The sequence below is a fragment of the Panulirus ornatus genome, chromosome 6 (genome assembly GCF_036320965.1).
Source record: "Panulirus ornatus isolate Po-2019 chromosome 6, ASM3632096v1, whole genome shotgun sequence".
NCBI classification, from domain to species: domain Eukaryota; kingdom Metazoa; phylum Arthropoda; class Malacostraca; order Decapoda; family Palinuridae; genus Panulirus; species Panulirus ornatus.
The window spans coordinates 55,120,730-55,147,125 of NC_092229.1; the positions used below are offsets into that span (position 1 = coordinate 55,120,730).

The window sequence follows — 26,396 nt, forward strand, 5'->3', positions numbered from 1 at the left end:
AGAAGGCTTTTTAACTTATAGTTTACATGTAATAAATAGCTAATTTATAAGTGGAATTATTTAATGCACACAATTCATGACATAATGCATATCCTCTGCATAAACTAGGCACTCAGTCATTCAGGCAGAAGAAAAACCAGAAGGAACCAGACTATCTATGCAGCTGCTTAGTTAATTTTGCTTCATGCGTTAAAGCTTATTCTTTCATTAAGATATTCATTCATGGGTAACATCTTTACTGGTGTTTAGTCTTTAGTCAATGAGACCAACATTTGTATTTCAAAGCATTTATGACACACTTTGAAGTTTAAAACCATGCATAATGTTTAGATAGGAAAAAATTCAGGACAGCATGCACTGAGTTTTGCATGAATATTAAGTATACATTCTAACTTTTCTAGATGCATAAATAAAAAATGAAATTACACAAATATACAATATAATCAGCATTTTCTGCATCTGAGAGCAAGTCATAGGTCGTTTATGTGGCTCTCTTTTCAAGGTATTCTACATCCAAAATAAATGTGTACGTTTTCAGAATGCAATGATATATTACGTTTCATAATATTTTCATGTCATATAATAATGGCCCACAATTCCCAAACAGTAACAGAAATCAACCACTAACTCACAGTGCAGAATGTACATAGAGCACTATCACATTGACATTACACTTCAACACATCTACTATTTTAGCATTAAATAATATTCCGCCGCCCATGATCTGCCTTCGCACAAAATATACAGTATAGAATGGTAACTAGTAGGTCCCATCATGGATGAAATGTACTGAATGTTTCTGATGTGATTTACTTAAATCTTATTTTTCTCATAGGTCCTAAGCTCCTAACTGCATGTGCCTTACTAACTTGAGAAAAATCAATTTTAAAAACAGGTACCAAGAAAGAAGCCCCAGAAAGAATTTCCCTTGAAGGCTCAGCCTGGGGTGTCTGATTGTGCATGTAAGTAACTATGATGGATAGGCAGAGATAGGTGCTTTGCCTGATGAGAGGAACCTGGATGTTCGAGCCCTTAGTAAAAATGAGTTGAAGGGGAAGGGGGTAGAATGGCATGGGAATGCTAAGGGGGTGCACTCTCCCGCATATGTGGGGGCACGAATAAAATGAGGTGGCACTTCTGATGAAGAAGGAACAATGGGACTGAGGTAAAATGTAAAGAGGTAAGTTCAAGAATGATATCAGAGAATAAAAGTACAGTCAAAGTGGCAGGTGACTGTGAGTGCTTATGCACCTGACAGCCAGAGGAGATAAGAACAGTGGAGTTTCCTGGTATAATCAGTGAGAGTGCTTTGTCAATTTTGACGCAGGGTATCAAATCCTTGAGGTGGAGGTTATGAATGCAAGTGGGTGATGGACAGTTCAGGGGAAAAGTGGGGGTATGGGGTAACTGTTGCAAATGAAATTGGGGACCAGCTTGTCATGTTGTGCTGAAAAAGGACAGTTGATTGGGAATTCATAACTGAAAAAAGTGCATACATAAGTTTACAAAAGTGAGTGGGGTTGATGGTCTTTGGGTCATTACTGGACAACATGCTAACTGACAGATGTGAAATGGAGAGGTTGCTGGCTGTGGATGTGCTAAGAGGGGAAGCAGGTGGAATGTTTGATCAATTCTTGGTAGGGGTAAGAGTGGAGGTCTGTACTGTAATGATTTTAGAAAAAGAAAATATGACATGTGGGAAAGAAGTGGTGAAAGAGAATGAGCTTGGAAAAGGAGCCTATGTGCAGAGATACTAAAAGAGATTGAGTAAAGAGTGGCATAAGCAGAAAGTACATGAAAGCAGTAGAGTGTAAGAGGACTGGGAAGCAGTACTTACATGTGTGGGTGAAGTGTGCAACATGCAGAGAGTGAGAAGTGTATTAAGTATGAAATATTTTACTGGCAGTTTTACTAAATGAGATTTTTTTCAGTAGCTGTTTCAAATCCTACACCAGTCATTTTATCAGCTATCAGACAATATCTTTATTTTGTTTGCATGAACAGTAGGAATTTACTTCTATTACAAAAGTAATGTTGTTTTGGGAAGTTTTCATTAACTCCCTGCAAAGTCTCATTTCAGGAACTTCAGAGAGGAAACAAAACGAAATCTACTTCTTGAACATATCTTAAGTTCAAACTACTATCATCAATGATTTTTTCATTCTTACATTAAAAGGATGGGACAAAAAGGTAGTCATGAACTTTAAAGAGGAAAAGAAAGTGTTTTGGAAGAAGATGGACAATGTGAGAAGAACAAGAGAACCACTCTTGTACTATAAAAGCACTACTTTGTCTGTTGTTACAAGTTTCTTATTTGATTTAATGTTATTTCCTGAAGTTATCCTACCCCTACATATGACATCTTTTTAAGAACTGCTCAGTGTTTCTATCATCAATCTAGTTTAAAGATTCAAATGGTGTGATCAAATCACCTCATACTCTTCTCTCTTCCAAGGTGGATAAATTTAAGGCTTCTAGCGTTTCCTTATAATTTGGCCCTCTTAATTCTGGTACAATTTTTGTTGCTCTCCTCAGGACCTTCTCTATTAGCTCTTTGTGTTTCTTTTGCAGCAATGACCAAACTTAAGAGTCATATTCTTGTTTTGGCCTTGTGTATGATATGAATAGCTTCCTAAATATTTCCTTATTCATATACTTGAAGCCTATCCTCATATTTGCCAGCAAAAAGTGGGTCTCCTTAACTACTCTCCTACTGTGGGACTCTAGCAACAAATTAGGGACTTCCAATTCCTTCTCATTCATAATCCTGAAACTTATTTCCAGCTAGATAACAATCATATTGATGCCATCTTTCAATTTGTTCTATCCCAGTGCTTTTACATATGCTCAGGTTGGATTTCATCAACAGCATACCAACTTAGGTGTTTGTTTACATCCCCATATAAATTGATGCAATCCTCCTTACTTTTCGTTTCCCTCATGGCTTTTGCATCATATCTGAATATATTCAGGTAGCAGTCCACACCTTCACGCAAATCATTTACCCAAGTCAAGAGGAGTAAGGGTTCTAGAGCAGATCCCTGAGGCACTACACTCAACACCTCAACCCATTTGGAGAAGACTCCCTCGATATGCATCCTTTGATCCTTTCCACTAGAATAACTTGCAGTGAAGAATTTTTCCCCTTATTTCTGCATGTTGATCCAGCCTCCCATGTGGTACAATGCCAAAGATATTCTGGCAGTCTGGATATGTACAATCCACCCAACCTTCCTTCTTGCCTAAGGCAGAGCTCCCTCTTTCAGAGAAACCTAAGAGGTTTGTTACACAAGGCATCTCTTCCTTAATAACATGCTGTCCATACAGTCATCCATCTGCTATCCTATTATCTTCTCCAGACCCTTACAGACCACACTTTTCAGGATGACCAGTCTGCAATTCAGTGCCTATTCCCAGTCTCCCCCTTTCAATAGAAAAGTACGACATTTGCTCCATTTCATTCCCTTTGCCTCTCTCCACTCATATCTTGAACAGTTTCATGAGGTTTATTAAGCATATTTGCACACTTCTTCAGCACATATGGCAAAATTTCATTACAACCATGAGCTTTGTATGGGTTAAGAACCTTTTAATACACTGTTTATATCTTTTCTAGGAAGAGGCAGGAGTGAAGGTTAAGTATCCTCCCATCCAGTATAATTACCTTCTAAAAGAAGGTATTATTTTTTTTTTCTTTTTTTGCCACTGCCTCCCGCATTAGCGAGGTAGCACAAGGAAACAGATGAAAGAATGGCCTCATCCACCCACATACACATGTATATACATACACGTCCACACATGCAAATATACATACCTATACATCTCAATGTATACATATATATACACACACAGATATATACATATATACACATGTACATAATTCATACTGTCTGCCTTTATTCATTCCCATTGCCACCTCGCCACAATGAGAAAACAACCACCTCCCCCCTCATGTGTGCGAGGTAGCACTAGGAAAAGACAACAAAGGCCGCATTCGTTCACACTCAGTCTCTAGCTGTCATGTAAGAATGCACCGAAACCACAGCTCCCTTTCCACATCCAGGCCCCACAGAACCTTCCATGGTTTACCCCAGATGCTTCACATGCCCTGGTTCAATTCACTCTATTCCTTGCACGCCTTTCACCCTCCTGCATGTTCAGGCCCCGATCACTCAAAATCTTTTTCACTCCATCTTTCCACCTCCAATTTGGTCTCTCACTTCTCCTCGTTCCCTCCACCTCTGACACATATATCCTCTTGGTCAATCTTTCCTCACTCATTTTCTCCATGTGACCAAACCATTTCAAAACATCCTCTTCTGCTCTCTCAACCACACTCTTTTTATTACCACACATCTCTCTTACCTATTATTACTTACTCAATCAAACCACCTCACACCACATATTGTCCTCAAACATCTCATTTCCAGCACATCCACCCTCCTCCGCACAACTCTATCCATAGCCCACGCCTCGCAACCATATAACATTGTTGGAACCACTATCACTTCAAAAATACCCATTTTTGCTTTCCGAGATAATGTTCTCAACTTCCACACATTCTTAACGCTCCCAGAACTTTCGCCCCCTCCCCCATCCTATGATTCACTTCCGCTTCCATGGTTCCATCCACTGCCAAATCCACACCCAGATATCTAAAACACTTCACTTCCTCCAGTTTTTCTCCATTCAAACTTACCTCCCAATTGACTTGACCCTCAACCCTACTGTAACTAATAACCTTGCTCTTATTCACATTTACTCTCAACTTTCTTTTTTCACACACTTTACCAAACTTAGTCACCAGCTTCTGCAGTTTCTCACATGAATCAGCCACCAGCGCTATATCATCAGCGAACAACAACTGACTCACTTCCCAGGCTCTCTCATCCACAACAGACTGCATACTTACCCCTCTTTCCAAAACCCTTGCATTCACCTCCCAAACAACCCCATCCATAAACAATTTAAACAACCATGGAGACTTCACACATCCCTGCCGCAAACCTACATTCACTGAGAACCAATTACTTTCCTCTTTTCCTACACGTACACATGCCTTACATCCTTGATAAAAACTTTACACTGCTTCTAACAACTTGCCTCCCACACCATATATTCTTAATACCTTCCACAGAGCATCTCTATCAACTCTATCATATGCCTTCTCCAGATCCATAAATGGTACATACGAATCCATTTGCTTTTCTAAGTATTCCTCACATACATTCTTCAAAGCAAACACCTGATCCACACATCCTCTACCACCTCTGAAACCACACTGCTCTTCCCCAATCTGATGCTCTGTACATGCCTTCACCCTCTCAATCAATACCCTCCCATATAATTTGCCAGGAATACTCAACAAACTTATACCTCTGTAATTTGAGCACTCACTCTTATCCCCTTACCAACCAGTCAACTATACAGTCACCCCCTTTTTAAATAAATTCCACTGCAATACCATCCAAACCCGCTGCCTTGCCGGCTTTCATCTTCATATCTGCCACTCTGTCATCTAAAAGAAGGTTTATTTATATATATTTATTTTGCTTTGTCGCTGTCTCCCGCGTTTGCGAGGTAGCGCAAGGAAACAGACAAAAGAAATGGCACAACCCACCCCCATACACAATGTACACACACACACGCAAATATACATACCTATACATCTCAATGTACACATATATATACACACACAGACACATACATATATATCCATGCACACAATTCACACTGCCTGCCCCTATTCATTCCCATCGCCACCTCGCCACACATGGAATATCATCCCCCTCCCCCCTCATGTGTGCGAGGTAGCACTAGGAAAAGACAACAAAGGCCCCATTTGTTCACACTCAGTCTCCAGCTGTCACACAAAAATGCCCGAAACCACAGCTCCCTTTCCAAATCCAGGCCCCACAGAACTTTCCATGGTTTACCCCAGACGCTTCACATGCCCTGATTCAATCCACTGACAGCACGTCAACCCCGGTACACCACATCGATCCAATTCACTCTATTCCTTGCCCGCCTTTCACCCTCCTGCATGTTCAGGCCCCTGATCACTCAAAATCTTTTTCACCCCATCTTTCCACCTCCAATTTGGTCTCCCTCTTCTCCTCGTTCCCTCCACCTCTGACACATATATCCTCTTGGTCAATCTTTCCTCACTCATACTCTCCATGTGCCCAAACCATTTCAAAACACCCTCTTCTGCTCTCTCAACCACGCTCTTTTTATTTCCACACATCTCTCTCACCCTTACATTACTTACTCGATCAAACCACCTCACACCACACATTGTCCTCAAACATCTCATTTCCAGCACATCCACCCTCCTGCGCACAACTCTATCCATAGCCCACGCCTCGCAACCATACAACATTGTTGGAACCACTACTCCTTCAAACATAACCATTTTTGCTAAAAGAAGGTATCAATCAATAAATTTATCTGTAAGGCTCAGTTGTCTGTTCATATGCTACCTCATAAGGCAGGAAATGTCAATGAAATATGAGAAAGAAAACAAGACATTTATTTTTGTTGTCAACTGCTCTAAACTTCATTCATCTTTCTGATATGCAATCACTACTACTTTCCACATATTTATGCTCTCTTAAAAGATCATGCCACTTCAGTATATCATTTCCTTATTTTACAAGTTATGCTCCCTTAAAAGACCATGCCACTTCAGTATATCATTTCTTTGTTTTACAAGTCCTCCTTTTGCAATGACATCTTGCTCAAACTTTATCATTCCTTACTCTGTCCACTCACTGGCTCTAATAATCTGACTTTTTTCTTTTATTCCTGTTCACCTTTTTTTCTGCTTTTAGACACAGACCATGCAAAAGGGGAGTATTCCCAGCCACCCAACTTTTTCCACATTCAGTTACTTTCACTGACCTGTAGGAGATACTTAGGTAGGATTTCTCTCTCTCTCTCTCTCTCTCTCTCTCTCTCTCTCTCTCTCTCTCTCTCTCTCTCTCTCTCTCTAAAAAAAAAAAATCCACCTCCCTGGACCAAAATTACATTTCAGGCAACATCTTAAAGCAGACAAGAGAACACTTTTAAAGAAAGTTTCACATTAACTTTTATCATCCATTTTCATCCCGTGTGTATCTGTAATGTGTCAAACTCTCATCAGTCTCTCCATTCTGAGTAATAACTCCCTCTATGAGATCACTATGATGTTACATAATCATTTTACAAGAACCAAAAAGAATGTAAAAGTGTTGTCATTCTCACAATAAAACCTAAACAGGAAAACGTTCATAAAGTAAGTAAAAAAAATGACTATTTCATCACAGAATGATAATTTGCTAAATCAAATCGTTAGTGTAAATTAACACAGGGTATTTTACAGTAAAGACGAATGGTTTTGCTTTCAGCAGCTATCATCACTATAACAGGTGATGCTTTAAATTTTCAATAAAATATTATCTTAGTTTTTCTGAATCTATGCAACTACTTCTTGCAGGCGAAATTTTAAAACTTAGGTAAAAGATAAGTTGGCTATGATTACCCATATAAACACTTTCATGATGAATGAATGAAGACTCCTTTCTCCTATTAAAGATTCCCACCTCAACCACAAATAGAACACAGCTCACTCTGCTGTCTCCCACACATCCTTCATTTCATAATCTTCATTAATGACTTACTTTACAATTTTCGTCATTCATGTTCACTATTTCTGTCTTTTCCTGGTTCTACTTTCCCCATACCATATTGCCGAAAGAACCCTCTTTCCTTACAGAACATATTTCTAATGTAAGTAATTAGGAGCTGTCCTACTTAAGTGACACTCATATTACTAAAGGGTAAGTTCTCAGCACTTGTTGAGAGCACTATCATAAAAATTTTGATAGTTGAAAAAAGTTACATTTTGACTTAATTGTCTGGTTAAGATTTAATATGTATTCCCCTGCTTTGCATGAAGGAAACAATATTCCTAAGAGAGACTTTTTTCTGAATGACACACCTCTACACATTTATCCCTAAAGCAGGAGTGAAAAACCAAACTACCTTTGTGCCTCCTCAAGCTCTTTCTTCTTCTCTTCATCTTCAGCCAATCTAAGAGCTTCCTCCTCCCGCTGACGACGTTCCTCTTCCAAGCGCTCTCTCCTACGCTGTTCCTCTTCAATACGCTTCATCTCACGCAAGGCATTAGCAACCTTTCAAAATTGGAGGCTAAAATGTACAATACCCAAAATAGAGATCATATCTAAATTCCAACCAATTTCTTGAAGTTTGTTGAGTGAATATAAAGAGTGTGTAATTCAAAAGTCAGGAAAAGCCAAAGGAAAAAGTGAATTACGGCAAGAAACAAAGATATGATTAGTCCTGAAACAAGAGAAGTCTTCAACAAGCACCACTATTTCTAAATATGGAACTATTAAAAACTAACTTTACCTCACGTGCAAACATTCCTCGTACATTAGATTGGATAATAATAACTGCTCGTCTCTTTCTGAGAAATGCAAGACGAAGTCTCCAGCCACGATAGCGATTTTGAATAGTTAAGCAAGCCAGACGTATCCTACAGTATTCTGTAATTGTCATATCATGAACAGTAAAATAAAATTAGAATAACAGTGAGCAGGAAAATCATAGATAAAAATTTCATTATAAGCAATGTCAACTCAAAAGATATGGAGATGTCTGTATCAACAGAAAAACTGAAAAATATAATGCAAATTGAAGTCAAACCTTCTCTGTGTTTATACATGCGCATGAGTGCCTGTATCTTCACCGCAGCTGCAATAACAGTGGTGTGACGCTGGTCTTCTAATGGTTCATATACTTTTTGTCTGATGAACACTTTGCTTTTGCCTACTTGCCATTCCTTTGGTGGTAAGTTTAGGCACTTCATAATTTCACTGAAGGATAAAGAGAGTACATTTGCATCAAAACAGTTAACAAAAAACAAAATATATGCATCTTTACTTTTTCATCATGTTTTGTTCTGATAAATGCAAGCAATATAAGGATTCCGTTTAGACAGTCATTCTCATGGCAATAATTCAAATGACATGACTATATCTTCCTACAAAGTTCTCTACTCATTTATCATTGTATCATCTGTAATCATATCAATCTGTTTTATCAAAATCCTTTCAAGCATCCTGTTTCCCAAAAATAACTGAACAACCTTATTCCATAAAGCCTTGGGTAATCCCAAATCCTCTCCTAGTTTAGTTACTGGAAATGAAAAAACATCTGAATTTTTGAAAAATAAATTCCAAAAATTATAGAATAACCTTAACAACTATAAAGCAATGAAAAAACAAATAAAATTAAAATAGCTAAGCTATAGAAACAGTTAAAAACTCAGTACAGACAACAGTTGGAGTGGGTTGAGGCTGTGGGAGGTGGGGGTACTGTACATTTTTTAAATTCTGCTAACATACAAACAACTCAGTATGTCTAAAGGCCTACAGCAGCCCATATCAAAGGTGTACACTCACCAGAAATCTACAACACACCTAAAGAACTCTAAAACAAAGCATAATCAAACTAAATTCAAATTACTTCAGGCCTGGTTGCAGGTTGTAGTAGAGGAGAGATTGAGACATCTATACAGTAAACATCCTACATGCTGTTTCAAGGTCTCTGTTACTACTGTATGCTCTCAGCAAGTTTACATTAATCTGTCTAAAACATTACATGCTACATATCAATCTATGGGATCCTAAATACAGTTTTTACATAATGAGCTTTAAATCGCTAAACTTAAGTGATGGAGCACAAGCTGTGGTCACCATGGACTGCAGATTATGTCCAAGGTCGTTTTTTCATACTTGCTTACCATTTCCTGCATTAACAAAGTAGGGCAGGAACAGATGATGAAAGGCCTCATTCACTCATATTCATTCCCTAGCTGTCATTTGAAATGCACTAAAGCCAAAGTTCCCTATCCACAATCAGGGTCCACTGACTTTTCCCTGGTTTCACCTAGTTGCTTCATATGCCCTGATTCAATCCAATGACAGAATGTTGCTCCCTGTATACCACATTACTGCAATTCACTTTATCCCATGCAAGCCTTTCATCCTCCTGCATGTTTAAGCTCCAAGTACTGTAAACCTTTTTCACTGTATCCTTCTATCTCCAACTTGGCCCCCTTCTTTTCATTTCTCTCTCTCTATTTCCTACACAAATATTCTCTTTGTCAACCACTCCTGATTCATTCTCTCCATATGTCCAAACAATTTCAGCATATCCTCTTCAGCTCTCTCAATCACTTTTTTATTATCAAACCTCTCTCTTATCCTATCTATCTATCTATCTATATCTCTGATGCCCATTCCGTCCAGGAACTCCCATCATGGGGTGGCCATGGAAAAAGAGTCTCCACTTATCCCTGTCCTTACATGCCTCCCTTGCATACACCATTCCATGCATTCTTTCACTATTTCTCTTCCTCCATCCTATTTGCCCATGTCACATGTGGCCTTCCACTTACACCAATCCCATTAATTGTACTATCATACATTCTCCTAATAAACTCTCAGTCTTGCATTCTTTCCTCATACCCAAACTACATCAAAGTATTATGTTTCACCCATTCAACCACTCCACAGTTTACTCTCTTTGCATTCCCTGCCATAACACATCTCACATACACCCTTTCATTTCTTTCTTCATTCCATCTAATCACATCACATACTCTTTTCAAATAGCTCACTTCCACAGCCTGGATTCTTGCCCTCTGTGACTCATGCCATGTCCATATTTTGGTGGCATAGGTCAGGATTGGGTGGACTATGCTGTCCCTTAATCCTCTCTTCACTTCCAAACCTACACCTCTACCTTCATTATTCTATTAAGGGACCCAATGATTCTCCTACCCTGTACCACTCTCTATATCTTATCTCTCCTTCCATATCACCAAACTTACCCAAGACAGCTCTTAGATACTTAAATTCTCTCACATCTTCCAGTCATTTTCCCCCATATCCAAAGCACAGTTTTCAGTACACTTTCTTCTTTCAATCTATATGGTTTTAAAAAAATCTCTATTTTCACTCTGCTTCTTTTCAAACACCGTTACTTTACTTTTATTTGCATTTGCCTTCAATTGCCTATGCTCACACACATCAAAAAACACACCTACAACTTTTTGCAACTCTTCACTCTCAGCAAACAGCACAGTATCATCCACAAACAGGCTTGGCACTAGCCACCATATTTCACTGCCACACTCCATCTTTGCACCCCTTTTCCCTAGTTTTACTTTCATCTCTCTTATCACTCCATCCAAATATATATCAAAAAGCCACAGTGACATCACCCAGCCCTGCCTCACACTTTCATGTATCCCAAAACTTTTGCACAGCTCTTGGTTCACTCTTACACATGCACTTGCTCCTCTATAGAAGACTTTCACACCATCCAACAGTTGTCCCCCTATACTACATATCCTTAACACATCCAATAAAGCATTCAACTTGACTCTGTCATACTCTTTCTCCAGATCCATAAAAGCTGCAGATAATTTCTTACCTTTTGCTAAATACTTTTCTACCGTCACCTTTACTACAAAAAATCTGATACGCACATCCCCTAAAACCTCCTTGCTTTTCACTTATTCTGCATTCAGTCACTTCCATCACTCTGTCAATTAATACTCTTGCATACACTTTTCCTGGTATACTTAACAAAATCATTCCCCTATAATTGCTACATACATCTGTAACACCTTTTCCTTTGAATGAAAGAATGATAATAGGTTTCAACCAATTCTCAGGTACAACCTTCTGTTTCCATGCTAAATTACATATAAGATGCATCCACTCTATCACACTTTCTCCTCCATACTTCAGCATTTCAGCCATAATCACATCCACTCCTGGTGCCTTTCCTACCTTCAGTCTCATTACTGCTCTTCTTACCTCCCTTTCTGTGATTGGAATTTGCACTTGTATCCTCTTCCTTCCTTCCATCCTCCATACTCATGCATGTAACAATTGCTGCCTCCCCTTCTCCCACATTCGTCAGTTCTTCAAAATACTCTCTCTCTTATCCTCAAATCACTTACTCTGTCAAACCACATACTGTCCTCAAACATTTCATCTCCAACACATCTACCCTCCTCTGCACATTTTTCATCTACATCCAATACTTTGAATCCATAAAACATCATTGGGAAAATTATAACTTCATATATGCTCATTATTTCCCTTCCAGATAAAAACCTCTCTTCCAACATATTCCTTAATGCTTCCAGAAACCACCCTATGACTTACTTCTACAATGATGGGTTCATTCACTGCCATGTTTACTCCCAGGTATCTAAAACACTCCACATCCTACAATCTTCTCCATTCAAATTCACATCCCAGCTAACTTGTCCCTCTGCAGTGATAAACCTTACAACTATACTTTTATTCATAATTAATCTCAATTTCCTCCTTTCACACTCTTCCAGAACCAGACACCAACTTTTGCAGACGCTAACTCGCATCTGCCAAAAGTGCAGTCATCATCAAACAACAACTGACTCACTTCTCTGGCCTACTGATTCCCGACAGACAGCATACTCATCTCTCTCTCTTGGACCCTTAGAGTTACCTTCCTCCCCGCCCAAACTTGAATAAACAGCCATGGTGACATCACACACAGTTGTCGCAGACCTACCTTCACCTGGAATCACTTACACTCTTCTCTACTTACTTAAACACACTCATCACACTTGATGAAAATTTCTCTCTGCTTCTTGTAACTTTCCCCCTTAACTTTCCACAAGGCATCTCTACCAACCCTATCACATGCTTTCTCCAGATCCATAGATGCCACACAAAAAGCCTTCTTTTTCTCTAAGTATTTTTCATACACATTCTTAAAATCAAACACCAGATCTTTAATATGTGTAAATATCTCATGGCTCTTGTCAACTTTTGGTTATCATAGAAAACTCAATGGTGCATTTTTAATACTACAGAAACCATCTTGCACAGAACTGGCACACATGTGACAGTTGTTTTCCATATGGAAAGGGTTAATTCTCCCATAATTTCTAAATTAATTCTTGAAGTTTCTTCCAACAAAACTAGTAAAATCACAGCATCCATCCAGTCATCTGTAACTCTCCTTAAAGCATGCTCCTCATGTACCCACCAAACATGCTGTTTGATATCTGGATATCTTCTCATCTTGATGAGACAGAAATATCTGTTGATGAAATCATCAAATGTCATATGAATAGGGAAGCCCTCTTTACGGATCCTGATGATATCGTTCATGCCCAAGTATCTCAGCTGATCTAGTACCATAGAGTCATCATATGAGTTGGCAGCCTTGCTCTTGTTGGGCTTGATGCACCGAACATACCTAACAAATAAGAGCATATCAATTAGATGTTTAACATAATCTCATAACAATACATACATTTCCATCACTATCTCAATTATATGACCTTTTTCAAGCATACCAGCATGATAAGACATCCAAATTCTTTTCCAGCCCAGTTAACTTCTTTTATCTCAGATCAGTTACCCACATTGGAAATTATAATATCCTGAATGAGCTCCCTTACTGATAGCCTATCTTATCTCTTGTCTAATATGTACAATTACTGCCGGTACTTATTGAACGTACCTGCTAAACAGTTCTTACTATATTCATTCTCTTCTATATTCAATGCAACTGAACAATTCACCTTTGTTAAACTATTCCACAATTCATTTCCATATCTTCACTCATGTACAATGCTACTTATCCTATCCAAACTTAGGCCATTCTTCCATTTTTTTCACATAAAATCTAGCACACCTGCTTGCTTCCACACAAGCTGCCAAACTACTCTTCATTAATATTACTCTAAAATATATCAAAATGAGTTGAAATACTTCTCCTACTCTTGTACACTTAAATTTTTTCATACTTTCAACCAAGTCTACCCCAAACTCTGGGGCAATATAGATAACACTCCAATACTTATAAAAAAATGAATAAAGTTATCAATCCTATGCTCTAATGTAAATACCATGGGTTGGTGGACTGCAAAACATCAACTAAAGCTTGCAGCTGGTTTCGGAAAGCATCTGACACAGTGGGCTTCCCTTTGGAGGTTCCTCTTGAGATGGTGCTGTGTATGGTCCCCATTCTGGCTATTGTGCACCCTAGAAGATCCTGAAACACATACAGTTAAAAGAAACAAGAAACAATTTTAAGATTTATGATCGGAATAATCCTTATTCATTATTGAGGCTCAAGATATTTCATACCCTCATTTGTAAGTATAACTAGCTAATGCTATTTCCTATGCAGTGAAGTACCATCATTCTTCCCTCTCAGGCAAAAGAGGTGATTAGCAATGGCATCATAAGGTAACTCACTCTTCCCCTGTACCCTCTGACTCTAGATTCTCACACTTTTTTCCCTACACCTCAAAGCTTTGGAACTCTCTGCCCTCTCATGTCTTTCCCAATAACTGTGACATGGCATATTCTAAGAGACGGGTCTTTCACTTCCTCCAAGGTTAGAAATACTTTTCCTTGTCCTTTTATTTTCCCTTTCATAACCCCCTCTATATTTCAATTAAAGCCAAGCCTCAATGTGGACTTTTGTTTGTGACTGAAGCCTTTAAAAAGTGAATAAATAAATACTGCCTTCACTGTGTGCCCTACCATCTAGTCTAAACACTAGCACAAATGGATGCTGTTCTATCATTTTCATGTGCATCACCTATAACTACTGAGAGTAGTTTATTAGTATCATTATTATGTGTAATTGCTGTCTCCCGTGTTAGCGAGGTAGCGCTAGGAAACAGATGAAAGAATGGCCCAACCCACACACATGCACATGTATATACATAAATGCCCATGCATGCACATACACATACCTATACATTTCAACGTATACATACATATACATACACAGACATATACATATGTACACATGTACATATTCATACTTGCTGCCTTCATCCATTCCCGTCGCCACCCCGCCACACATGAAATGAAAACCACACCCCCACAAAGTAGCACTAGGAAAAGACAAAAAAGGCCACATTCGTTCACACTCACTCTCTAGCTGTTTTGTGCAATGTACCAAAATCACAGCTCCCTCTCCACATCCAGGCCCCACAAAACTTTCCATGGTTTACCCCAGATGCTTCACATGCCCTGGCTCAATCCACTGCCAGCATGTCGACCCCAGCATACCACATCGTTCCAATTCCAACACTCTCTTCCTTGCATGCCTTTCACCCTCCTGCATGTTCAGGCCGTGATCGCTCAAAATCTTTTTCACTCCATCATTCCACCTCCAATTTGGTCTCTGCTATTCCTTGTTCCCTCCACCTCTGACACATGTAATCTCTTTGCCAACTGTTCCTCACTCATTCTTTACATGTGACCAAACCATTTCAACACACCCTCTTCTACTCTCTCAACCACACTCTTTTTATTACCACACACCTCTCTTACCCTTTCATTACTTACTCGATCAAACCATCTCACAGGACATATTGTCCTCAAACATTTCATTTCCAACACATCCACCCTCCCCCACACAACTCTATCTATAGCCCATGCCTCGCAACCATATAGCATTGTTCGAACCACTTCTCCTTCAAACATACCCATTTTTGATTCCTGAAATAATGTTCTCGCCTTCCACACATTCTTCAATGCTCTCAGAACCTTCATCCCCTCTCCCACCCTGTGACTCACTTCTGCTTCCATGGTTCCATCCACTGCCAAATCCACTCCCAGATATCTAAAACACTTCACTTCCTCCAGTCTTTCTCCATTCAAACTTACCTCCCAATTGACATGTCCCTCAACCCTGGTGAACCCAATAACCTTGCTCTTATTCACATTTACTCTCAGGTTCTTCTTTCACACACTTTACCAAACTCAGTCACCAGCTTCTGCAGTTTCTCATCCGAATCAGCCACCAGCACTGTATCATCAGCGAACACCAATGACTCACTTCCCAAGCCCTGTCATCCACAACAGACTGCATACTTACCCCTCTCTCCAAAACTCTTGCATTCACCTCCCTAACCACCCCATCCATAAACAAATTAAACAACCATGGAGACATCATGCACCCCTGCCACAAACCGACATTCACTGGGAACCAATCACTTTCCTCTCTTCCTACCCGTACACATCCACCTTACATTCTCGATAAAAACTTTCACTGCTTCTAGTAACTTACCTCCCACCCCATATACTCTTAATACCTTCCACAAAGCATCTCTATCAACCCTATCATATGACTTCTCCAGATCCATAAATGCTACATACAAATCCATCTGTTTTTCTAAGCATTTCTCACATACATTCTTCAAAGCAAACACCTGATCCACACATTCTGTACCACTTCTGAAGCCACACTGCTCTTCCCCAATCTGCTGCTCTGTACATGCCTTTACCCTCTCAATCAATACCCTCTCATATAATTTCCCAGGAATATTCAACAAACTTATACCTCTGTAATTTGAACATTCACCTTTATCCCCTTTGCCTTTGTACAATGGCACTATGCATGCACTTCACCATGAACCATACATGCACTGAATATCCTTACCAACCAATCAACATCACAGTCACTCACTTTTTTAACAAATTCCACTGCAATACCATCCGAACCCACCCCTTACCAGCTTTTATCTTCCGCAAAGCTTTTACTACCTCTTCTCTGTTCACCAAACCATTCTCCCTGACCCTCTCACTTCGCACACCACCTCGACCAAAACACCCCATATCTGCCACTCTATCATCAATCACATTCAACAAACCTTCAAAATACTCACTCCATCTCCTTCTTACTTCACCACTACTTGTTATTACCTCCCCATTAGCCCCCTTCACCGATGTTCCCATTTGTCCTCTTGTCTTATGCACTTTATTTACCTTCTTCCAAAACATCTTTTTATTCTTCCTAAATTTTAATGATACTCTCTCATCCCAACTCTCATTTGCCTCTCTTTCACCTCTTGCACCTTTCTCTTGACCTCCTGCCTCTTTCTTTTATACATCTCCCAGTTATTTGCACTACTTCCCTGCAAATATCGTCCAAACGCCTCTCTCTTCTCTTTCACTAACAATCTTACTTATTCATCCCACTACTCACTACCCTTTCTAATCTGCCCACCTACCACTTCTCTCATGACACAAGCATTTTTTGTGCAAGCCATCACTGCTTCCCTAAATACATCCTATTCCTCCCCCACTCCCCTTATGTCATTTGCTTTCACCTTTTGCCATTCTGCACTCAATCTCTCCTGGTACTTCTCACACATGTCTCCTATCCAAGCTCACTTACTCTCACCATTCTCTTCACCCCAACATTCTCTCTTCTTTTCTGAAAAACCTCTACATATCTTCACCTTTGCCTCCACAAGATAATGATCAGACATCCCTCCAGGTGCCCCTCTCAGCACATTAACATCAAAAAGTCTCTCTTTCACACGCCTATCAATCAACACGTAATCCAATAATGCTCTCTGGCCATCTCTCCCACTTACATACGTATACTTATATCCCTCTTTTTAAACCAGGTATTCCCAGTAACCAGTCCTTTTTCAGCACACAATTCCACAAGCTCTTCAACCATTTCCATTTACAACACTGAACACTCCATGTGTACCAATTATACCCTTAACTGCCACATTACTCACCTTTGCATTCAAATCACCCATCACTATAACCCAGTCTCATGCATCAAAGCTTTTAAAACACTCACTCAGCTGCTCTCAAAACACTTGCCTCTCATGATCTTTCTTCTCATGACCAGGTGCATAGGCACCAATACTCATCCATCTCTCTCCATCCACTTTCAGTTTAACCCATATCAATCTAGAGTTTACTTTCTTGCACTCAATCACATACTCCCTCAGATTCTGCTTCAAGAGTAGTGCTACTCCTTCCTTTGCTCTTGTCCTCTCACCAACCCTTGACTTTACTCCCAAGAGATTCCCAAACCACTTTTCCCCTCTATCCTTGAGCTTCGTTTCACTCAGAACCAAAACATCCAAGTTCCTTTCCTCAAACATACTACCTATCTCTCCTTCTATCTCATCTTGGTCACATCCACACACATTTAGACACCCCAATCTGAGCCTTCGAGGAGGATGAGCACTTCCTGCATGACTCCTTCTGTTTCGTCTTTTAGAATGTTAAATACAAGGAGGGGAATGTTTCTAGCCCCCACTCCCACCCCCATTAGTAGTCTTCTACAACACGTGGGAAATATGTGGGAAGTATTCTTTCTCCCTCTGCTTTTTGTATATACTGTATTTACTTTGTTGTAATTCATATTCATAATCTCCTTACATCCATAATCCCTTGTTTTGAAATTAATTGCATATGCAACAAAGTGGAGCAGCAGCTGACAGGAGTTTACAGATACCCTTCCTACTTATTCTGATAATTTACTACACTTGTGATGAGGATGGGATTGTCCAAATTTTCCCACATAATTACAAAGCTGTGGAAGGTGAGGTGCTACAGCGTATACACCTGTTCTTTAGAAAGAAGTAATCTATCTAGGCTGTAGGATAACTGCACAAGGTTCATGTCACATGTGAAGGTGAGGAACATTGTCAATATGTCAGCTCCAAGAGCTGTGTGTGAATTAAAGGCATTTCTTGGAATGGGACAATATTATTCATGTTTTTAACAGATATGGCTAGTATATAGTGCCTTTGCATGAACTTTTAAAGAAAGGAGTATCTTGGAAGTGGATTAAGCATACTCACAATTTTTTTTCAAGTCTGTGAGAAAGCCATAACTAGTGCTAGGTTCACTATGATGCAGAAAGAACCTTAGAATTGGCATATGATGCTTCAAGTCATGGGTTAAAGGAAGTCATCAGTCATGTAATGAATGATGGAACAGAATGTCCCACTGCAAATGCATCTAGAGCCCTAACATCAAGCGAAAAGAATTCTCTTCAAATTGAAAGGGAGGCCATTTCTATTATCTACTGTGTTATAAAATTTTGCCATAATGTATATGGATGGAAATTTACTCTCATCACTGATCACAAACCACTCTTAGCTATTCTTGGTCCAAAATCACCAGTCCCTATCCTGGCTGCAACTGGGACGCAGTGATAGGCAAACAATCTCTCTACATTTCATTGTGAATTAGAATTCAGACATTCCACAATTCTTGCAAATGTTGATTTTCAATCTAGATTGTCATGTAAAGATTCAAGAGTAGGTGAACATTTAGCTGTGTATGCGGTAACACTAGAAATTTTCTAATCATGGCAGAAATAACTGCAAGAAAACCAGGAAAGGTCTTGTTTTGGGAAAAGTAATGGAGTATACTCTATATGGATGGAATAATGAAGAAGGGAAAGAGAAACTGAAACTATATTACGTACTTCAGAAAATATGAGATTTCGATAAAGTGAGGCTGTTTATTATGGAAAATGAGAGTCATCATCTCAGGATGTTTTAGGGCACATATGTTAAATGAAGCATGTTTCAAACTCCATGATGTCTGTGCTATGAAAATATTAGCTAGAAGTTTTATTTGGTGGCCAACATTAAATGAAGAGATAGAAACTTTGATCAGAAAGTGTTCAGTATGCCAAAATGTGAGATGTCAACAACCAAAAGCTCCTTTAAAGCCATTCAGTTAGCCTACTTGTCCCTTCCAAAGGATCCATGTCAATCTTTGTGAAAAAGGAAAATACAGATTTCTTGTACTAGTTGACAGTCATTCAAAATGGATAGATGTAATGTACATGTACAGTATCACAATTTTAACCACAGATGAGCTGAATACGTAATTCCTAAAATACTAGTTTCTGATAATGGCCCCCCCCTTTCAAATCAGCAGAATTCTGTAAGTTCATTGAATGAAATAGTATCACACATGTACACGTTCTACCTTACCGTTCTTCTTCTACTGGTACTGCAGAAAGATTCCTAAAAATCCCAAGTCATTAATGAAGTAGGTTCTGGGAGGCACCCATAGTAGATCAATGAATCTAGGCTGACTGATTTCCTGTAAAGGTACAGATCCACTCCCTATAGTGTAACTGATTTCACCCCTTCTGAACTAATGCTTAAAAGGAAGTTGAAAAAAAGACTTAGTTTGGTTAGGGCAAATTTAGCTCATAAGATTATGTCAAAGCAAGAGAAACAAAAGATGTATAAAAATCACTCATGAGAGGGGATTTTTCATGTCATTGAGCAGGAGAAACATGGAATAATGTAAGCAGCAAGAAATCACAGGAGAAATGGTTCCTTGGAACAGCAGAGAGTTAGTAGATCTGGGACTCTGCTCACGAGAACAAGAGATATGCTATAGAATGTACACAAAGACCATGTCATCAAGGCTCAAGATATACCTCATAGTAGGGAGTCTGAGGCTCGGGTTGAGGTACCTTATACTGATGTAAATATTGCACATGAAGTGCTAGACATAACCCTTCTGAAATTTCGTATGAGAAAATGATGTTGTGACAACACAGACCAATTTATCTGCTTAAAACATTAAGCTAAAGTACTTCAGATACATGAAGATCAGGCCAGATCAGAAAATGTCAGTAAGTTAGATTTACGGGTAGGATTAGGAGGGACTGTCATGTTTGATTTTTTGAAGGAATTCAATTTCTTTTTTATTGTCAGTGTGTTTATCATTATGTATTTTTTCATTATAATTCATATTTTGTTCAGTTCTGTGAAGGATGCTCATTTTCTTTTTTTTTTTGTGGGGGAAGCAATGTAGTATACATGTTAAAATCAACTGCTTTCCATATATTATGTAACTACTTTGTTGTAACTCATATTCATATCTTTACATCTGTAACCTTTGTTCTCAAATAGATAGCATACATGCCAAAATGTAGCAGTAGATGATGGGAGTTTACAGATGCCCTTTCTACTTATTCTGATGATCTACTACAAGAAGTTTTCTCTACAAACTTGTATGACTCCAGTTACTTCTCTGCCATCTATGGCTTTCAGATCTAATGGTATCATGCACAGAACATTGTATATCCTTCTCTTTTTCTTTTGAAGATGTACAGCTTCAGTTCTTTTATTTTTTCAACATAGCTCAGGGATTTCAATCCCTCAATTCTCATAGTAAAGTGTCTCTTTTCTCTGATTTATCTATTTCTGTTTGGTTAGTGAACATACAATGCAGCAGATTTCATTTCCATTTTTTATGTATACACTGAACATTTTCATTATCAGCACCTCTGTCCCTCGAAGTGAAATTTCTCATTACAGTTCCTCTAATTACTTGGCTTATACCCTAGTCTGAGCCCAGTACTCATTTTATCAACCAATGCCTAGGATTAGATGAACAGCTAGGCTGACTGTGGATCAACTGCTGCAGCCAGGATTCAAACCTATGTGCTCAACCTGAGCAGCTCACGAATGCATCATGGTCAGGAACACTAACTGCTACACCACATACATCCATAAAGATCCTCATTTATGTATGCTCATAAATTTTTGACATTTGTCTTTTTCTATCCTTTTCTTGTTAGCTTTGTAGGCTATTACTACTGTACTGTTCATCATTCCATAACTTACATGTCTGAATTCATCTTCATCAAATATTTGATATGGTCTCTTCTGCCCACTTTATAAATCTTACCCAAGTCTCTATACATGTTCTCTTTTTCTTTATTTGATCCTATCATTTCACTGACTCTGGTGTTGACCACAAAACAATCATACATTTTTTTTTTCCATCAATGTGTTTATTTGATAACAATACCAAAAACAGTAATAAAGCTAGTTCTGTTCCATATACAACATATGACAAAACATCATTAGACACAGCTCTGTAAGCTACAACTGAACTTTGAACTTCTCATTTGTTAGAAATTCCTTGATCCACTATGTTTTGTTTCACTACTTTTTTTGAATTGAACTGTGTAGCTTACTTTATCAAATTCCTTATCAAAGTAGGGAAAACCAGCTTCCATTCTTAATCGAGAACTGCATTAACTTAGCTTCATAAATACCTTTATCATGGACTGGTAGTCTAGAATGTGTACTTTTTCCTGGTAAAAATCTATGTTGGAACTTCATTCATATAGTTCTTATTTATCAAGCATTCCAATATACAGAATAACAACAGAATATCAGTGTCTTAAAGATATGAGTGTTTCTTAGTGCCCTGTAAGCCTTGTTTAGAAGATGAACAGAAATCAGATTCAAGAGTCATTATCATTATACTTAGTCACTGTCTCCCGCATCAGCGAGGTAGCGCAAGGAAACAGACAAAAGTATGGCCCAACACCCCACATACACAAGTATAAACATAAACGCCCACACATGCATATATACATACCTTTACATTTCAATGTATACATAAATATACAGACACAGACATATACATATATATGCCTGTACATATTCATACTTGCTGCCTTTGTCCATTCCTGGAGCCACCCTGCCATACATGAAATAGCACCACCCTCTTCCCCCTGCACGTGTGAGAGGTAGCACTAGGAAAAGACAACAAAGGTCACATTCGTTCACACTCAGTCTCTAGCTGTCATGTGTAATGCACCGAAACCACAGCTCCCTTTCCACATCCTGGCTCTGTAAAACTTTCTATGGTTTACCCCAGACACTTCACATGCCCTGGTTCAATCCATTGACAGCACATCAACCCTGGTATACCACATCGTTCCAATTCACTCTATTCCTTGCATGCCTTTCACCCTCCTGTATGTTCACGCCCCAATCGCTCAAAATCTTTTTCACTCCATCCTTCCACCTCCAATTTGGTCTCCCACTTCTCCTCGTTCCCTCTAACTCTGACAAATATATCCTCTTGTCAATCTTTCCTCACTCATTCTCTCCATGTGATCAAACATTTCACTACATCCTCTTCTGCTCTCTCAATCACACTCATTTTATTGCCACACATCTCTCTTACTCTTTCATTACTTACTTGATCAAACCACCTCACACCACATATTGTCCTCAAACATTTCATTTCCAACACATCCACCTTCCTCCGCACAACCCTATCTATAGCCCATGCCTCGCAACCATATAACATTGTTGGAACCACAATTCCTTCAAACATACCCATTTTTGCTCTCTGAGATAACGATCTCGCCTTCCACACATTCTTCAACGCTCCAAGAACTTTTGCCCCCTCCCCCACCCGGTGACTCACTTCGTGGCTCACTTCCACTTCCATGGTTCCATCCGCTGCTAAATCCACTCCCAGTTATCAAAAACACTTCAATTCCTCCAGTCTTCTTCATTCGAACTTACCTCCCAATTAACTTGTCCCTCAACCCTACTGAACCTAATAACCTTGCTCTTATTCACATTTACTCTCAGCTTTTTTCTTTCACACACTTTACCAAACTCAGTCACCAGCTTCTGCAGTTTCTCACCCAAATCAGCGCTGTATTATCAACGAACAACAACTGACTCACTTCCCAAGCCCTCTCAAGAGTCATGTTACCAGTATTAAAAATGCATTATGAGTTTCAAAACATACACTAACATATATCAAGCTATTCTCCTAAGACAGAATTAATTGCAAGTGGAGAATCTACTACAGAAATATTTACCATAGATCATAACAAATATACGTAGCATATGTAAACTGGTACAACACCCAGAAAATACATACAGAGGACCCATGTTATCTAGCAGTTCAATATTTTGCTTTCTTTAATCAGTGGTAAATACTTGCCCCCATCTTTCTTCAGTAGTCAAACCCCTTTATTTTGCAAAGTTAAGCACATCCAAATATTTTACCCATGCTGCTGCATTCATCAGCTGATGATGAATGAAAGTTTCTCCCAAGGTGGCAGCACAGGTCTCTTTCATTAAGGCCAACCACCCATGCTCCCTATTTCCTGTTCTACCACTATGCTGTGTGGATGTGTGCCCTCCTCCATAATTTTCAACCACATGCAATGTTTACCAGTTCCCAGCAAAACCTCTAGATGCTTATGCATCCCTCACATGCTAGTTCTCTACTCCATGTACCAAAAAGACTTGGAAGAGTTTCAGCAAAAGTTTAAGTGAGAAGATCATTAAGCAACCCAAGAGTATAAGCTTAGTCATCTGCTAAAGCCAGTCAATCTTAGGACAATGCTGTTAACCTGGCTTCCTCTGGAGTCGTATCTAACTCAGAGTAGACCAGTTCTTCACACTAAGGTGAGTTAAAATTTGTACAAAGAAAATATGTTTTGAAATGAAGAAGTATAGTAGTGTGAGGGTAAAAATGCATAAGTTTCACTTTGTTTATTAAAGGTGTGAATGAGCTAAGTAACTCCAAGGCTAAGACTGAGCTGTATTGCATGGTGTGGTGTGATAAGTCAGCCTGATGCCGAGATAGCTCAGTAGTAGGGCCAATCGACTGCTGCACTGGAGAGTTCCCTCACCATCTTTATGTCATTTTCTTGGTTTGTGTCAAGTTATAGTATTATTTTTGTACTCTGAGATTTTTTTCATACTTGTTCACTGTTTTGTACATTAGTGAGGTAGCACAAGGAACAGATGAAGAAAAAGGCCTCATTTCCTTCCACTGATTCTCTAGCTATTTTGTGTAATTCAGTGAAACCACAGCCCACTATCAACAACCAGGTCCAACAGACATTTTTCATGGTTTCTTCTGGCTGCTTCATATGCCCTAATTCAGTCCAGTGACAGCATGTTGCCCCGTGTAGTACATTGCTCCATTTCACTCAATCCAGTGTATGCCTGTCATCTTCCCACATATTCAGATCCTAAGCATTCAAAATCTTTTTCCCCCCACCTTTTCATCTCCAGTTTGATATTCATTATCTTTTTTCTGCTCAGCTCCATTCTCTAGCTGTCATGTGTGATGCACTGAAATCACAGCTCCTTATCCACAAGCAGGCCCCACAAACCTTTCCATGGTTTACCCCAGCTGCTTCACATGCCCTGGTTCAATCCATAGACAGCACGTCAACCCGAGTATACCACATCTTTCCAATTCACTCTATCCCATGCACACCTTTCTCACTCCTGCATGTTCAGGCCCTGACTGCTCAAACTCTTTTTCACTCCATCCTTCCATCTCCAATTTGGTCTCACTATTCTCCTTGTTCCTTCTACTTCTATCTATCTGGTCTCCCCATTCTCCTTGTTCCCTCTACTTCTATCTATCTATCTCTCTATTTATCTATGTCTCTGACACATGTCCCCTCCTGGAACTCCATCAAGGGGACAGCCATATCAACAGTCTCCATAACTAGTGAACTCCACTGCTGCTTCTTAGCATTTAGTGCCTCACCTTTAACAGGCCACTGGGAGAGGGCAAGTCTAGCACAGTGTTTGCATAGGTTCTTAACTAACACTCCTATGGACTACTTCTACCTAATGCTCCTACCTAAATGTTCCTACCTACTACTCCTATCTAATGCTCCTATCATTTTGCTAAAAGGCAGTGCTTGCACAAAGCACTCACCACAGGAAAATCAAGAGTAATGAAGAACGAGCTATATGAGTTGAATGCCGTCAAGAGTTATGAGTGACAAGGAGAGAATGTATGTTTGTGGACAGAATGGCAGCAGTCTACATGTGGGTGAGGCAGAAAGAAACAACAGCTACCTGGGTCAGAGGAGTGCAACTTGACAACCACTGAAGTGCTGGCCCACTAAACAACTGTCACTAATCTTCCTAATACTCAGGTGGGTAGTACTGGTAATATACTTCCCTAATCATTGGCTGCCTACTTCTGACACACATATCATCTCTGTCAACCTTGCTCTTAATCACATAAATTCTTAAAAGTCTCCTTTCACAAATTCTTCCAAACTCAGTCACCAACTTCTGCAGTTTCTCACTTGAATCTGCCACCAGTGCATGACCATCAGCAAACAACGGACTCACTTCCAAGGCCCTCTCATCCCCAACAGACTGGAACTCACCCCTCTCTCCAAGACTTTTGCATTTACCTCCCTCACCACCCCTTCCATAAACAAATTGGGCAACCATGGTGACACTACAATACACATACAATAAATTCTATATTCTAACATGAGTATAGTTAAAAAATCTTCCTATAGCAGTTATTCTTGGTCTTAATCTCACGATATAACATGGGTGCACTGTAGGTGGTATGTAGCTTTTTAACTTCCAAAATCATTGCTCATGTATTGGGTGATCCCCTACTTATTGCACAATGATTTGGTTACAAAAACTTCATCTATATATCAGTAAGTGTGGTGCACTAGTTCTGAAACTCTTCAATAACTAATAACTTCCTTGTAAAAGTCAATATAATATCTATTAAGCTTAGGGTTACAATACACTGGTTATCCAATAGTACCTGAAACCTTGTGAGATCAGCTACAAACTTGTTCTGAGATTTGTTCATCAGATCGAAGAAAACATCCTGTTGAGCATCTCTGTTTTTATCAACAAAGCCTTCCACAGTGTATATCACTTTTCCTGTAAAGGA

The 26,396-nt window shown here is 39.3% G+C and overlaps 1 protein-coding gene across 1 annotated transcript in view; it reads right to left on the reverse strand.

Moving 5' to 3' along the window:
• The window catches only part of Myo81F (Myosin 81F), a 387,373-nt gene that overhangs the window by 241,680 nt on the left and 119,297 nt on the right, over positions 1-26,396 (reverse strand). The window contains exons 11-16 of the mRNA XM_071662293.1: positions 26,265-26,386; positions 13,988-14,133; positions 13,120-13,332; positions 8,710-8,879; positions 8,413-8,549; positions 8,026-8,174 (exon numbers count right to left, since the gene is read on the reverse strand). Of these exons, the coding sequence (XP_071518394.1) occupies positions 8,026-8,174; positions 8,413-8,549; positions 8,710-8,879; positions 13,120-13,332; positions 13,988-14,133; positions 26,265-26,386 (937 nt within the window). The remainder of the gene's footprint in view (positions 1-8,025; positions 8,175-8,412; positions 8,550-8,709; positions 8,880-13,119; positions 13,333-13,987; positions 14,134-26,264; positions 26,387-26,396) is intronic.